Here is a 17,689-nt window from a genome sequence, read left to right as displayed (position 1 = left end):
TATTAACTGCGTCTTCAATGAAATCCCATACGCAGATCTTGCTAGTATTACACAAGTCAGAACACATGAGTATTACTGCCTTTGTGCTCCTCCACTTTGCGTATTCGCTTAAGCACAATGAAGGTTGGCACACACCCACATGTCTTTGAGCACAACTTCTGTCTTCACATTTGTTCAATCCAAGAACATCATCAATAAATGCATCCACAATCTATTTTGGTTCCTTTCTTCCACAATTGCCTCCACAACCTTACATGCATAAAATAACACATATACACACGAATAAGCGATAAAATCTGAGAGAAATAATACTCAATATAAGAAAAGAATACTTCATATTACTCATACACAAGCACTTATCAGGGTTGCATACCTTTTCGAGCTAGGGTTTCATTTGTTTAATTCCTGTTATTGTTTATGTTTGTGCTTTGGCTAGGTGGTGAGATCTTGGCTCGAGGTAAGGAGCCAACGGAGGATTAGCACGTCTGGGAAATTTAATCGTCCAAGTTCTGACTAGGTTTGAGATTCATAATTTTATTAGAAACATTACCTATACATTATATTGTTTGAGTTGAAGTTTTCCATGGTTTTAAATACTTTGAATTGATGCTTTGATCATCTTAGAGTATACTTCTTTATTAATGAATCATAATTGAAAAATATTGATGTTCGAGAGAAGATATTTATGATGATTTTTGTGTTGTGAGTTTGAGTTGTATTGTTTTATGAAGCTTTGGTTATGCTATTCTTTTAGTGTTTCTATATGTGGAGATAATATTTATTCTTGTTATTGAATGTTGTCTTGGCTATAGACTTCTTGTTGAGATATACTTAATTGCTTTACTTAGATTGTGGTAGAATATATAGTAGGTGGTGAATACCACCAGCGTTTTGAAGTGTGGCATGGTAGATCGGCTGATTTCTTTTCGTTTAATTTAGGGGGGGGGAGGGGGGTTATAGGACCTGATTGGGGTGTCATCGGGAAGCTGAAGGTACCATACAGTAAATGGATGGGTCATCGTCATGGACATGAGTACGTTAATGGCTCTGAACTAGCCACGGCCATGGCAAAGGGTCTGGGGATTTCTAGACCATTATGGGTTTGCTGGTGATGCAAACTTGCCATTTTTTTAAAAAAAAGTTTATGTTATATGCAAAGTGAACTTTGGAGATGTGATCTCTTGTAAATTATTTGAAACTAAATTGATTTGAGGTTGTTCAACTTGTTTTATGGTTTAAACCCCGTGTATTATATTTCGGGAATTTGTTGTTGAAACCCTATTTGAGAAAAAAAGGCTTCTTTTATGCTATCTTTGGTTTTATTGCACCTGTTTTTTAGGTATATGTTATTATGTTTTAATCCTTTTGTTTTATGATAAAAAAGATTATTTTGATAGTTTATATTGATTATTTTGGTATACTCATTTAGAATTGTGCTAACCCACTCATTGAGTGACTTAAGTTACTCACCTATCTTACTTCTTTCAAGACTTTAGCAAGCAATAATGCGCCAGTGAAGCAATGTGCTAGGCATTCGCTAGCTTTCCTTCTACATTTATTTCCTGTATCTTCTCTGTTTGTTTTTTAGCATAAACATGTTGTGTAAGGACATATATCCACTAGTGTGTTTGAACTATATATGCTTGGTATGCTTGCTTATCTAGTTCTTAGAAACTTTGTTCCACTTGTGACGAGCATATTTCTCTGAACTCTTCTACTAGGTTATTATATTGTTGCTTCCCCTGTGTATCTAACTATTCTTTATCTTATTTTGTATGTTTTATTCAGTATTGCTTATTTCAGGTATTTTTGTCAGCCTTGCGGTGACTTGAGCATTGAGTGATAAAGTATCCCTCCTCAGGTTACCGTGGCGGTTGTCGTGTCTTAGAGCCTGCGAGTCAAATTGTGACAGTTCATCCCATTTGCCAGTTCACAAGAATTATTGTAGAACACAAATGTAATCCGTTGGTAGATGACAAATCGAATGGAGATCTACGAATACTCGTAGATAACGAATCTACCAACATTCGCATATGACTAACCCTCATACACTACAAGAAATAGAACTTATAACGGTGGGAAAATTTGCTGCTATAGGCCTGTTTTAGCCTCAATACCTCTATAGCGATTGATAGCTAATTAGCTACTAAATCCTTGGTTGCTATATCTTTTTTGTAACAAATGTACACTTTTGTCACTATCTTATCAATTAGGGTTAGAGCTGTACAATGATCTGTAGCGGTGGAAAATTTTTTCGCTATAAATTCTAGAGCGGCTGAACATTTCTTCAGCTATAAGTCCCACAGCAGAGCAACATTTTTGTAACTACAAATTTGTTTAGTATCCTATAGCAATGAAAAAAAAAACTGTCGCTATAAGTCCTATAGCGGTTAAACATTTTTGTATCTATAGATTTGTTTAGTATCCTATAGCGGTAGAAAAATCTACTGCTATAGGTCTCAGAACTCACCAAAAGTATTAAATCCTATTAATTGAGTAGATGCTTTAATAACTAATCAAATGTATTTCTAATATAGACAAATAAAGATATATATATATATATATGAGGCAACATCAAAGACAACATTAATATTTTAATTTATTAATCTTTCACCATAAAAATTACAAAAATGATAAACTAAAGAACAACTTTCTTTTTTTATAATCAATGTACATATTATAAAAAAACACACAAACTTAGGCTTTTTTTATAAAATATTACCAAAAAAAAAATATTTACTAAATTACGCATGTTTGGGATTATTTACCAAAATACGCACGTTGATGAAAAAGGGGAAAACTTTCCCAGTTTTCAGCTTTTTTTATTTTTTATTTTAAAATATAGAAAACGGGAGAGTTTCACCCGTTTTCATTTTTTTTAATTAAAAAAATTTAGAAAACGGGAGAAATTCTCCGGTTTTCAAAATTTTGTAATTTTTTTAATAAAAAAAAATGAAAACTGGAGATTAACTCCCGTTTTCCCATTTTTTTTAATTTGAAAAAAAAACTCATTGGCTTCTTCAAAGCCAAAGAGCTTTAAAAATATTCTTCAGAGCCAATGGAACTTAACAGCATGCAGCTGCTGTTAAGTTTTAAAAATATTCTTTTTATGAGTATAGTTTAGATAATACCCTTTCCATTATCTTTGGCTTCTTCACTAATGGCTTTCACCCTAAGGCTCTAACGGCTTTATAAAAAAACAAAAAAAAAACTGTGCGTAGCCACTTTACTAACGGATATAAATTTATCCGTTGAATTATTTTATTATTATTATTTTTTATATAATACCCACTTCCTACTTCATACTATATCCCCCTCCATTCTCATTTTCTCCCATTTTAATCTTATTTCAAGTTCTAATTGTTCGGGTGTTTTATACTTACACGTGTATGAGATTTCTGTTGATAATTTTCGATGGCATTCTTAAGATTACAGAGTGATCATATTTAATCCATTTTGTCGGAAAAGGTAATATTTTTGTATACTTAGATAACGTTGAAATTAATTATTTATTAATAATTATATTAAGACTTTAGTTTCACATAATAATTTTTTATGTCATAATTATTAATCGTATTAATAATTATCTTATTAGTGGCCGAAGCATGTTTAATTAGATAACGCAGTATATTTTTAGGATAATTTTTTATTAATAATTGTATTATATCATAATTAATTATTGTATTAATAATTATTATATTAACCTCGAAGCATGTTTACTTAGATAACCTAGTATATTTTTTGTTTTTTTATTAATAATTGTATTAAGTCATTATTTTATATTAATGATTGTATTATATCATAATTATTAATTGTATTAATAATTATCTTATTAGAGCCCCAATCATGTTTAATTAGATAACCCACTATATTTTTAGGGTAATTTTTTTATTATTAATAATCGTATTATGTCATTAGGTTTTATGATTAATTTTATTATGTCATAATTAATTATTGTATTAATAATTGTTATATTAACCTCGAAGAATGTTTATTTAGATAACGTAGTATATTATTCGGTTATTTTTTATCAATAATTGTATTAACTCATTATTTTATATTGATAATTGTAGTATTTCATAATTATTAATCGTATAATAATTATCTTATTAACACCCCAATCATGTTTAATTAGATAACTCACTATATTTTTAGGTAATTTTGTTTATTATTAATAATTGTAATATGTCATTAGGTTTTATGAATAATTTTATTATGTCATAATTAATTATTGTATTAATAATTGTTATATTAACCTTGAAGCATGTTTATTTAGATAACCTAGTATATTATTCTGTTATTTTTTTATTAATAATTGTATTAAGTTATTGTTTTTAATAACCTAGTATATTATTAGGTTAATTTTTTATTGTATTAATAATTGTTATATTATGGGCGAAGCATGTTTATTTAGATAACCTAGTATATTATAAGGTTAATTTTTTATTAAAAATGATATTGAATAATTAGTTTATATTAATAATTGTATTATTTCATAATTATTAATCGTATTAATAATTATATTATTAGGTTAGATAGATGATGTATTACAAAAATAACACACCAATGTTTATGGTTTACTCTTCAATCATATTTAATTTTTCGATGGCATATGTTCGGATTTATGATTTTTTCGTGTCTTATATTTTTTCAAGTCGACCTATTTTATTTTTCCATTTAATATGAAATTGATTAATTTATAACTTTCTACAGCTTGATTGGGTTCTTAGGTGTAGACATGTGTCTATTGTAGAGCCTCCTCCAGAGATCATAGGCCTTTTAAGAGAAGCTAGGCTCTATCATGTGGCTCAAATTCTTAATTTACGAATTGATGCCGCTCTTGTGAGCGCATTAGTGGAGAGATGGCGGACTGAAACACACACGTTCCACCTTACATGCGATGAGACAACAATCACGTTGGAAGATGTGGCGCTATTACTCGGCTTACCCATTAACGGCCACGAAGTCATCAGGCAAACTTTCAGCTTAGGAAGTGCTGTCTGTGTGGAGTTGCTCGGAGTGGTCCCACTGGCAGAGCAAAGGAAAGGTCAGAGTATAACTCTAACCTGGCTTGAGGAAACATTTGGTATGTTGCCATACGATGCAAGTCAATGACAGATAGAATGTTATGCACGTGCCTATATCCTAAGGCTTATTGTTTGTATCCTCATGCCAGACATGTCTCAGAACAGGGTTCATCTGAAGTGGTTACCACTTCTGAGGGATTTTATAGAAGCAGGAAGATACAGTTGGGGTTCAGTATGTCTAGCAAACTTGTACATGTCTTTATGCTGTGCATCCAACAAGGATATAAAAAATATCAGTGGATCTATGATATTACTTCAATCATGGGCATGGTACAGGATTTCAAGTATATCCCCTCAAACCCGTGTTATCGTATCCTTTCCTTTGGCTCGTAGTTGAGAGCAAATTAAATTGATGATTTATTTTACACTTAATTATAATACATTGAAATTATAATTCATTCTCATTTTTTAGGTGGGCTCACATTGAAGTGGATGATGATAGCCGCAACAACAAAGCACAATGTGAAGATATATAGGTAGTTACTAGATCGGTTGGAGATTCAATAGGTAATGTTGTTAAAAAAACTGATAATTCATGCACATATTTTAGGTATTTATAATCGTTGATTATTTGGTAAACAATTTTGAACAGTTTATATGGCGGCCTTAAGATTCGAACGAGATAATCGCACAAGTGCCACAAGACATTTTCACGAATAGACCTTTATGGACTGGGTTTACATCATTGATTTGCTTCGAAGTTGTTGAGTGGCACCAAACAGATCGAGTGACAAGACAATTTGGCTTCGCCCAAGGTGTTCCTCTCGATCCAGTTTGCATTGGACCAACCCATGATCATGATCTTCGTGGTAGAATTAAGACAGATTGGGCATTGATGCACAGAAGATGAATTGGATACTGGAGAGATAGAGCGTCATGTTGCCTCAGCCTCCATGTTCCATCCGGGAATAATGCAATGTCGGTGGAATATTATGACTGGTATACTACTAACACCATACTATTTTTATCGATAGATCAGGACATGTTGGATCCTCGTACGAGAGGGAACACTCTTCCAGCGCCTCTCAGAGCGTTTCCAACAATAGTTGTAAATGTGGCACCACTGAGTCTTCCTGTACGAAGACATCGTTGGCATAGTTATCGGGCCAAACACGATGAGGCACATATTCCTCGACACCCACATCACGAAGGGTACCAGTCATTTTACTCATCAGATGATATCAACGTTACTCGATCATCTCATCTCCATGGATTTCCTCCAGTTGAACCTAGCAGATACTCGGTTGATTTCGAGATGGACTTTGTGCAGAATTTATTTGAGTATCAACCTCATCCACCTATGGAACATGGACAATCTAGTCGTTCAACTTCATTTCGGCAATAAGACTGGGAATCACCCCAAATCCTTCGTACTTTGCTGCGAACCTGAACACTCTAGCCTTAGTAATGCACGATTCGGATAAATCATCTGATGTTTTACTAACAGGTGGCAGCGTAGACGGTAGAGTAGACTCTTGTATTAGTTGTTGTTTTTTTCTTTATTGTGTGCGCAAAACCATCTGTAGTATTTTTTTTTCTTGGTGTTCTATGTTGTGTATTTTTTGAAATGTTATTTTTCTTTGCATTTGTTTTTTCTTCATATGCTTTAACAAAAGGCTTTAATAATAAGTCATTGCATGTTATAATTATATGGAAGGCTTATATCATTAAAACATTACAACAAAGAAGACATTTAGAGTACATTACGACTGACTACTTAAACCGGCAATGTTGGGACAATTTCGGCGACTTTGTCCTTCATTGCGATATAAACCACAATGTTTTCGCTGAACACCTTCCCTAATATCCATCTCATTCATTGCTACATTTTCTAGGTCTTACTTTCGTCGGTCTTCTCATCGTAATATCAGGATGTAGACGTAGACCATTATAAGGGTTCCAATATCCCTCATTTGATACTGGCTCAAACTCTTTACGATATACATTAAAAACTGTTTGAAGCCTATACACAGTGTCAACATACCCCTCCCAATGTAGATCGAATATGCGAGCATGCTGCAAGGACATGCCGACTTAGAAAATGTAGCACCTGAAAAGCACCACAGTCACACCAATGTGATCTTAGGTTGATGCGAAAACTGCTAGCTTGTTGCCCAAATTGCAGGGGTGGCATCTCATCTACCATGAATGACTTCTCTTCACAGTCTAATTGAAGAACGTAAATGCTGGATGCTGCTTGTTGATTTTCTTGGATTGTCTTCATTAGTGATTCTGAGAATATAAGGCCTGATGTGATTTGAGCTTGCGCCTGTACACCTTTCCTCACAAACAACTCGGCAAGTCGGAAGTACGTTGATTTAACCATAGCTGTTATAGGAAGGTTTCTATGAGGTTGGTTGTCATGTGACCATACCTTCTTTATCGAATGCTTGAGCTCACATCTCCCGCGGTATGTTATCGAACCATCTCGTCACCTCTGCATTGTTGTCCCGCAGTAAACCATACCAGTTTTTAAAATCTTGAATGGTTTTCGAATAACCTGTAACAGTGAACTTAAAAAGTTAAGATAACTTCAATAATTAACAACAATGTAAGAGTTAGATTAAAAAAAAGTTAATCTTGTAACTTGCCAATATTGACAACTATCCGTTGCATTTCTTTGTTTCTGAAATGATGCATGAAATTGGCCGAGATATGTCTGATACAGTAAACATGGTACGCACGAGGAGCACTCATCTGACGGCCAAGTGATCTAAAGCTGATTTGATAGATTCATGGCGATCAGATATGAAGCATATTCCTTGTTGTGGTGTTACACTAGAACGTAAGTTGCGCAAGAAGAAAGTCCATCCACCCAACGTCTCTCCTTCCACGATGGCAAAACCAATCGGCAGGATATTTTTATTACCGTCTTGTGCGATTGCCAACAACAAAGTGCCTTTGTATTTGCCATAAATATGGGTATCATCTATCTGGATGACTGGTTTGCAATATTTGAAAGCCTCCACGCATGCGGGGAAGCTCCAGAAAACTCTATGAAAGATTCGAGTATCACGTACCAGGTAAGGTCCACCGTATGCTGGCTGGATCTCAAGATCAACTATTGTCCCAAGAATAAACTGTTGCAACGCTGATAGCCATCTTGGTAATTCATTGTAGGACTCCTCCCAATTGCCAAATGCTACTTCAACCGCTTTTTGCTTAGCTGTCCATACTTTCCTATATGTCGGTGTGTATCGATATCGATTCTTGATCTCTGCTATTAAAACTGCTACATTGATGCTTGGTTGTTGTTGCACTAGTGCTTGTATTTGGCGACAAATCATGTTTGAATCCAGCTTTGAATGATCCTGCGAGATCATTGTTGATGAACACGTGTGAGGCCTAGTGTACTTTGTAATTTTCCAAAGCTATCTCCGCTTGCTGTAGGATGCGTGAACCCTCCAATTGCACCCATCGCCATTAGACTTACATTTACCGGAGTATCAAGTCGGATCGGACTTGATAACTTTGTATTCGACAGATTTACGTAAGCAATAATGCTTAATTGCGGTCATAGCATCATCTTTGCTTTGAAACCTCATGCCTACATGAAGATCTCCATTTGTCGTTGCTCCGCTTAATGTGTCGGCATACAATAAAGGGTACTTCAAAAATTCTTGTGTGGACATTGCTTCCAAATCAAGGGTCCGCATATATGTTGGAGGCTCCATTGGTGCCATCGTGAAATTATGGCCGGTCATTGAAACGTCTTCAAGATTGCATTCTTCTATCTGAATGTCATCAACATTTGCTTTAGTGTCATCCCCAAAGCTGTCACCATCGTCGTCCTCATCGTCTCCACTGGATCGCCCATACTGACCGAATTCAATTTCATGAGTATCATGAAAAGAACTTGTTCTGCCTTGTAGATGTTTTGAATTAGTAAAATAAATATTGGGTGGTGGATCATCTTGTGCCCTCCACTCTGTAGAGAGCCGTTCAGGTTCATTAACTTGGCATGGTGATAAAATCCTCTCCCGTCTCATATTGCGTTGAACTTTGTCATCTAGGGCGGTTTGTTGTTGGGAAGGAGCACCCTCAAAAGTTGTAGCGCTAAACTCCACGTACAATTCAATAATGCCAATATCTGGATTTCTTTTGTGGCAGTCGAACATCATCTGAACATCTCGATCATTACACAATTTGAATGACCGATAGCGAATCTTACCGGATCCTGAAGAAATTGGGAGCTTGTATTTGATACATGAAACTCCTTGGTTGTCAGCAGGCTCAATGCTTTCTTCAATGGATCTTTCTAAATTTTCGTAAGAGATTTCATCTTCGACATAAAAATATGATTGATCCTCCGACGAAAATATAATTGTGTTTTCACTAGCAGTGATTGAACCATTGTAGTAAACCAATTTAAGTGAAGTCTCTGCCATTGTTGAAGACAAGAAGAAGAAGTATGGGTCAGTGAGTTGAAAGTGAGTAAATAGTGTAGAAGAGTGAAAATGGGCTACTAATGTTAGTTTATATAAAGAGCTCGAATTTTGAAAATTTCATTTATGAACATTACAGGTTAGACTGTCCTAATTACTATTTTGCAGATTTGACCAACCTACTTTATGCTAAGTACCGACTAGTGCAAGTTTGACTGTCCTACTTTGTCCTAATCACTAAGCGGTGCAGGTTTGACCGGCGTACTTTGTGCTGACTGGTGCAGATTTGACTGTCCTACATTATCCCAATCACTGAGTGGTGCAGGTTTGACCAGCATACTTTATGCTGACTGGTGCAAGTTTGATTGTCCTATTTTGTGCTAATCACTGAGTGGTGCAGGTTTAACCGGCGTACTTTGTGCTAATCACTGACCGGTGCAGCTTTAACCGATCTACTTTATACTAATTACTGACGGTGCAGGTTTGATGGTCCTACTTTGTCCTAATTAATTACCGATGCAAGTTTGACTTGTCCTAATTACTGACTAGTGGAGGTTTGACTGACCTACTTTGTACTAATTACTGACCGGTGCAGGTTTAACCGTCTTACTTTGTGTTAATTACTGACCATGCAGGTTTGACAGACATACTTTGTGTTAATTACTGACCGGTGCAGGTTTGACAGACATACTTTGTACTAATTACTGATAGGTGCAAGTTTGACTGTCCTACTTTGTGCTAATTACTAATTGGTGCAGCTTTGACCAACTTACTTTGAACTAATTACTGACCGGTGTAGGTTTGACCGACGTACTTTGTGCTAATCACTGACTAGTGCTGGTTTGACCGTCCTACTTTGTCCTAATTAATTACCGATGTAAGTTTGACCAAACTACTTTGTACCAATTGCTGACCGGTGCAGGTTTAACCGACCTACTTTGTACTAATTATTGACCGGTGCACTTTTTATTGTCCTACTTTGTGGTAATTATTAACCGGTGCAGCTTTGACAGTCCTACTTTATGTTAATTACTAATAGTGTAGGTTTGGCCGTTCTACTTTGTACAAGTACATATCATTGTAGATTTAACCATCCTATTTTGTACTAATTAATTACTGGTGCAACTTTCACAGTTTTATTTCTAATATTTTTCCGGATTCGTACTTTTTTAAATAAAACGTTAATATATATATATCAACAATTATTTTTAATTAAAAAAATTAATTATATAGAAAGAATATTTTTAAAACTTAACAGTTGATGTATGCAACTATTTGAGTTTTTTTTAAATTAAAAAAAATTGGGAAAACTGGAGTTAATTTCCCATTTTCATTTTTTTATTAAAAAATTACAAAATTTTGAAAACGGGAGAATTTCTCCCGTTTTCAAAATTTTTAATTAAAAAAATGAAAACTGGAGAAACTCTCCCGTTTTCTATATTTTAAAATAAAAAAAATTAAAAAATGATGAAAACGGGGATAGTTTTACCGTTTTCCACCAACATGCGTATTTTGGTATATAATCCCAAACATGCGTAATTTAGTAAATATTTTTTTTTGTAATATTTTAAAAAACCCACAAACTTACACATAGTAGGTTCATTTCAAAAAGTTTCTTTAGAGCAGGTCTCTGGATCTTTACACCACTTTCTTCCCATTACGTAGAATAGCTTGATGCACCAACATATTATGATCAAAAGTCATATTACAATGAGGAAAAAAAGGCAAAAACTTTAAATGCATTGCAAATATATTGAATTGGTAAAAACATTAAAACACATAGGAGGGTTAATTTTGATGGATTTAAAACAAAAGTGCTTCTCTTTATTAAAATTCCGTCAAGAATTACATTGAGTGACTAGACCTTTTTATAGGCTGGACTCCATAACTAGAAACAAACTTTTAAGGATAAAAATTAATTTAAACTAACCTAAAGAAAATAAAATAACAAAAGGATCTCTAAATGATAAGCTTTATTAGATTTGGTATTATTACTAACATCCCCCCTTAAACCAAATCTGCAAGACTAGCCATGCCTAAACTCTTCTTTAGCTTAACAAAGGAATCAAATTTCAGAGGTTTAGTAAGGATATCAGCAATGTGATATCCTATCCTGATTTTTGACCTCGGGCCTTTTCCGATTTCTGTGCATGCATTAGTGGTAAAATGGATGTTTTGCATTGGTAGCATTTTTACTTGATTGCACAGTGGGTTATGTGAGAAATCATGCCAAAAACCAGGGGCAATTAGGTCATTTGGATCCTTGTTTCCATTCCTTTGTTAGAGGGGAAAAAGAGTAATTTAAGAAAAAAAAAACACTATAGCAACCCAGCACTATAGCAGCCCAGAACTATAGTAGCCTATTACTTAGCACTAGGTATTATAGCTCCGATACTGTAGCATCCCGAACCTTCTATACTCTTCTTCCCTTCTTTTTCTTTTCTTCTTCTTCTTCTTCTCATTTCCTACAGTTCGACCGAGTTTCCCAATTTTGGAAAGAATTTCTCCGCCGAGCTTTTCTTCGAATCAAAGCCTCAAACTTCTTCCTCTCAAGCTCTTGAATGCGGTAAAGCTTCGATCCAAGGCTTTTCTTTTGTATTTTTCTCGTATTTGCCTTGTTTTTGAAAACCTTGGAAACTCTAGAAATACTCAGTGGATTGGGTTATTTTTAGGGTTAAATCGAAGCCCTTGATCTCGTGATTAGTTTGTATGTTTGTTTGTCAAGAAATTTCATGATTTGATGTTGTAAATCGGCAAGGAACTATTTTTGTAGAGCCGGATTTACTGTAGCGCGTTCTTGATTATTGTAGCAAGTTCTTGATACTGTAGCGAGCTAGCTTACTGTCAGTGGTACTGTAGCACCTAAACACTTTGGCCTTTTCTTGTATTTCTTTTATTTAAATTGAAGCCCTTCATTCATTGGACTTATTATAACTAGGTTTCCTCTAGTTTGAGTTTGGTTGGATCCAAAATGATGTAGTTTTATCCTAGAACCCTTAGTGTTACATGTCTGACATGTAACATCGCATATGCATGCATATTGATTCTGAGTTTTGGTCTTGATTACTTCTTGGGTTCCTTACTTGTGTCTAGGTGGTAAGGCTATAAACGAGCCTAGCCGAGCTGAGATTGGCTATGTTTAAGCTCGGCTCATTACTATTTTGATTGAGCTAGAGCTCAAGCCGAACTTATTTCGAGTTTCATTAATGAGGCTCGGGCTCACCTTGTTAGATCGTTTAAGCTCGATAATTTTTTTATTTTAATTTTTATATTAAATAAAATATCATTGAGGCTTGTTTAATGCAGGCTCGGCTCGGCTCGAGCTCAGGAATCATTAAAGGCTAGGCTCGATTTGAGCTTGGGAATCATATAAAGTTTGGCTCGATTTGAGCTAGGGAATCATTTAAAGCTCAACTCGAGTTCAAACTTATCAAAAGCCTCATTAAACAATAATAACAAAATGAATAAGGGTTATAATCATCAAGCTATCTATGTTCAATTGCTCATCTTTCAAATCTTGTTGTGAAACACTAAAACAATCAAGTCTAAAATTAGAAAAATAAAAAACCATCACATAAAGATTCAAGTCATACATAGCATAATTAGACATCAAAATAAACCAGTTCAAAATCAAACATCAATGAGGTCTTGGCATAATTCAAAATCAACATAATTAAGCCTACAATTGTTCATATAAGAAAAGCTTCATTTTAGTGATAAATTCGTTGCTTCCATAGCTTGAAAATTCCTACAAAACAATAAACATAACACATATTTACTTTTGTTAATACTTAACATAGCATATGTACAAAATAGAACTACAAATTTAATTACCAAATTCAACTCAATACCTCCATTAAAGCATTTGCAAGTAAAAACATCATTCATGGTAACAAGATTTCTTTGACCTCATCCATCACCTAAACAAAAAGAAAAAAATATTATAGTTTTAATTTAAGTATAAAATATCAAACAATGAATACATCCATAGATAAATTTAATAAAGATAGAAATAGATAAAAATTACCTTTGCTTAACTTTTAATACAAAAAAGCTTCGAAGCCAATCTTCCCACAAAGTAGTGCTTCCACGGTATTGGTAGCTAAAGATGCACGATGCGGCTCAATTACTCTAGCACCGGCACTAAAAGCGGACTCGGAAGCCACCGTGGAAATAGGAATAGACATGAAATCACGTGCCATTTTTGATAAAGTTTGAAACTTCAAAGTATTTGAATTCCACCACTCTATTGCATTAAATTGTGATGCTTCATTTGGAGAACAAATGTATACTCCCTCTTCCAAATACACATCCAATTTACATTTAACATGATGAACGGTGTCAACCATCCTAATATAATTATCAAAAGCTTCGCGGCCACTAACAATATTTTTGCCTTTGTCAATTCCACTAGCCAAACTACCACCACCACTTGCTTGAAGATTTTCTTGGTTTTCATTAGCAATTGCTGATTTATGAGTTGTAACATAATTCTCATAAATCTTATAAAGAAAGTCTCTTACATAATTGATATGGAAATCAACATCTTCTTCGGCATACAAAGTAGGAAAATAAAATTCAATCATCTGCAACTTGTTTCTTGGGTCTAAAATTGCCGCAATGGATATCAATAAATTGCCGCTTCCCCAATATTTCAAATACTTAGTTCTCATTTCTCTCACTATTCCCCTCATTTTCTCATTCCCAAAAGCAAGTTTTTCATCCAAAATTATTTTTATCCTCCAAAGTTCCGGAAGAAATAAATTTGATGTTGGATATTAGAATCCCGACACAATATTTGTTGCCACCTTGAACACTTTAAGAAGTGAACAGACTTCTTCTACTTTGGCCCACTCTTCCGCATTAGGCAAATATTTGTAGCTTTCATGTCTTTTTTGGTATCAATGAAAAACATCTTTGAACTCCAAAGCAATAGACAACATATCATGTATAGCATTCCATCGAGTGCAACAATCCAAGATCAACTTCTTTGAAGGCAAATGCAATTGTTTAGCAATGTCACTAAACATCATAAGACGTGTTTGAGATCCTCCAAAATACTTAACACTTTCCCGTACTTTAAAAATTATATCTTCAATGGCGAAAAGTCCATCTTTCACCAATAAATTTATTATGTGTGCACAACATCTTACATGAAACAATATTCCTCCAAGTGGAAGCCTATCTTGGTAATTAAGGCTTTCTTTCAACAACATGCGGCAAGATCATTATAAGATGCATTATCCATTGTAATATTCGAAACTTTTTTGTCAATTCCCCATTCTAGCAAACATTTATAAATTTTATTGGAAATTGCTACACCCGTGTGTGGAGGTGGACAATCACAAAAGTTTATGATTCGTTTTTGTAATTTCCAATTTGAATCAATAAAGTGGCATGTCAACACCATGTATTGAATATTTTGCCCGGATTTCCATAAATTGGTTGTCAAGCAAACTTTATGAACACTTGCCAATAATGCTTTTATTTTCTTTTTTCCTAGTTCATAAGCACTCATGCAATCATTTTTAAGTGTGGCTCTACAAATTTTTTGGAAATGAGGTGTAGCGGCTTTCATCAACAATGTAAAAAGCTCATACTCCGCAAAATTAAATGGTAACTCATGAACCATAACCATATGAGCCAATATTTCTCTGACTCTTGCATGATCATACTTGAAATTTTGCACATAGCTCAAACTTTCGGAATGAGAGGAAATAAAGGCAATACTTTGCTGACGTGATAGAATATGCTGACGCCGTGGACAACCTTTCAAGTGTCTTAAAAATGTTGACATATCACTACCTTGGTTGAGGGAAAGCTTGCTTTACAATGTATACATTCTGCTTTTTTCACCCCTTCTTTAGTAATTACTTCATTGAATTCTTCCCACACTTTAGATGTTTTCTTTCTTTTTTTCTTCTCAAAAAGATTCTCTTCTTCTTCCACATGTTCTTCAAGTATTTTGTTTGTTTCAATAGTTGGACTTGTACATGATTCATGATTTGATGAAGCATGATGTGGCTCTGACATATCTGAAATTACACATTAAATGTGTGTTAAAACTATCAATTTGTTCAATCTCTAGAGAACAAACTCAAACTCAAACAAGAGAACTTCTAAAGCAATGAGATTCTCTAAAACATTGCTTGAAAGGAGTGAACTCCATTCACACAATCAGCACTACTGCCACTACAATTTGATCTTTCAACCAAAATAATTTAACTATTAAAAAATATAATCTTGAAAAAAGAGCACAAATCAAGAAAAGAAAAAAAGAGCATTAATGTAGAAGCGAGATCACCTTTCTAGGGCGATGATCACCATACTCGACCTCGCCGGCGTAGGAGAACCGAAGCACTCTTCAGTGGCCTCGGCGGAGTTCGAAGAGAGAATGGGGGAAAATGGGAAAAGAAGAACGCGGTTCATTTTATTAATTTTTAGGGTTTCACCTTTTAAACCCTCAAAAAATTAAAAATTGCTTCTACTTTTTTTTAATCCAAACTTACTTAGAAGCCCTTGCTCAATGAATAAATTATATTTAAAAAGTAGAAATTTAAAATTTTCAATAATTTTGGAAAAAATTCATTAATTCATGGTTTCACTAGATCAGTGATCTCGTTTAAGTAGAGTTTAAAAAATTATTCATAAATTATAAAATTAATTAAATTTTTTTTTATTTTTGCTATCTTGCATCATTTCAAAAAGTCTAGTGGATAATAAAACTAGTTTATAGTTTTTATAATATTATTGTCGTATATATGCTCGATAATAATGCTATAAATAATTCTATTCATAAATTTTTGTAAATAAACATGTAAATGTATATGATACATTGATACTATAAATAAATCCCTTAATAATTTTTATAAATGTACTATTAACGAGATGATAAACAAGTCCTTTAACGATTCTTATAAACAAGCTTTAATTGATACATTATACAAGTTCTTTAACAATTCATATAAACGTGTTTTTAATGATTCATATAAACGGGCTTTTAACGATTCATATAAACGAGCATATAAACAAGATTTTAACAATTCATATAAACGAGCGTTTAATGATTCATATAAATGAGTCTGCTCACGAGCCTTAACGAGCCAAGCTTGATGGTGTTCAGGCTCGGCTCGTTTATTTTACGAGCTTAATAATCGGGCTTGAGAATCGCTCATTTAACTTAACAAACGAGCTGAGCCGAGCCCTTAACGAGCCAAGCCTTCTAGCTTTTAACGAATGTGTTGGCTCGTTTACAACCCTACTAGGTGTCGAAACATCTTCTAAGAGGAAGGAAATCGCCAACCAGTGTGCACATCTCCATGCGAGATGACATGTTCGGTGAGTGGGTTATGTTGAGTGCACAATTCTAATTGAGTATCAAAAATATTTTATTTGCTTTCTGGAATGATTTCCATGGCTTTATTATATTTTAAATGACTGTTTCATGGGTTAAAATAAAGTGAATATGATCACTAGAGACTATGGTTTATTTGGATGACTTGTGATTTATTCTCTGGAAATCATGAGAAAGCTTACTGAGGATGTAGTTGTGTTAGTTGAGATTGAACTTGAGGAAATACATGCTTGGTGGGTGAATGGAAATTGTTGATTATTATAACGAGTTCTTTGAGCTTGAGTGTTATAAGTGAAATTGATTATGTATGTTCAATGGACGATTTAATCTCCCTAGGGATGTATAATTTCTAAAGTTTTGAGGCATGATGTGATAAATATGGTACATGGAACTTGATGGAGCTTCGAATGCTAAGCTATATAACTACACTAGTACATTGGAATTGGAATGACTTGTGGAACCTTATGCATGATTTTGGGTAGTTAGTGAGATTGATGCTAATATTTTCTTTGAAATATTTGAGAACCTTGGATGATATAATTACATTTATGCTGTAGGATCACCAAAGTTGATGAGGTTTGTTCTTGTGAGCATAGTGTAGGGTGCTTAATTGTATTTGATCATATTGCGGTATCTATTGGGTGGATGTCAATGATTATGATTATTATTTTAAATGAAATTTCTTTAGAAGGTTGATGATGAATAGCTTGAGTTATATGCGACAAGTGTTGGATTACAAAACTGAATATTCTTGTGAATTTCTAATCATAGTTTGATTTAATGCTCCTAAGAGGAGATAGTCAACTTTTGAGTATTTTGACAATGGGATTATTATAAATGAAGTAAATATTGATGTTGAGATA

The 17,689-nt window shown here is 34.0% G+C and overlaps 2 protein-coding genes across 2 annotated transcripts; one reads left to right on the top strand and one right to left on the bottom strand.

The window, feature by feature from the left end:
- The first annotated feature begins 1,010 nt into the window (after positions 1-1,010).
- On the top strand, positions 1,011-5,563 carry LOC120263140 (protein MAIN-LIKE 2-like). The gene is made up of 4 exons (XM_039271039.1): positions 1,011-1,100; positions 4,714-5,086; positions 5,177-5,357; positions 5,500-5,563. The coding sequence occupies exons 1-4, from the start codon at positions 1,011-1,013 to the stop codon at positions 5,561-5,563; spliced, it is 708 nt and encodes a 235-aa protein (XP_039126973.1).
- Positions 5,564-8,533: 2,970 nt separating this feature from the next.
- LOC120263139 lies at positions 8,534-9,475 on the bottom strand. Its single transcript, XM_039271038.1, has one exon. The coding sequence runs from the start codon at positions 9,473-9,475 to the stop codon at positions 8,534-8,536; it is 942 nt and encodes a 313-aa protein (XP_039126972.1).
- Positions 9,476-17,689: the final 8,214 nt, after the last annotated feature.

Source organism: Dioscorea cayenensis, chromosome 6, assembly GCF_009730915.1.
Source record: "Dioscorea cayenensis subsp. rotundata cultivar TDr96_F1 chromosome 6, TDr96_F1_v2_PseudoChromosome.rev07_lg8_w22 25.fasta, whole genome shotgun sequence".
Lineage (NCBI taxonomy): Eukaryota > Viridiplantae > Streptophyta > Magnoliopsida > Dioscoreales > Dioscoreaceae > Dioscorea > Dioscorea cayenensis.
Note: the sequence above shows the minus strand (reverse complement) of the source record. Positions and strands in the feature narration are given on the sequence as shown.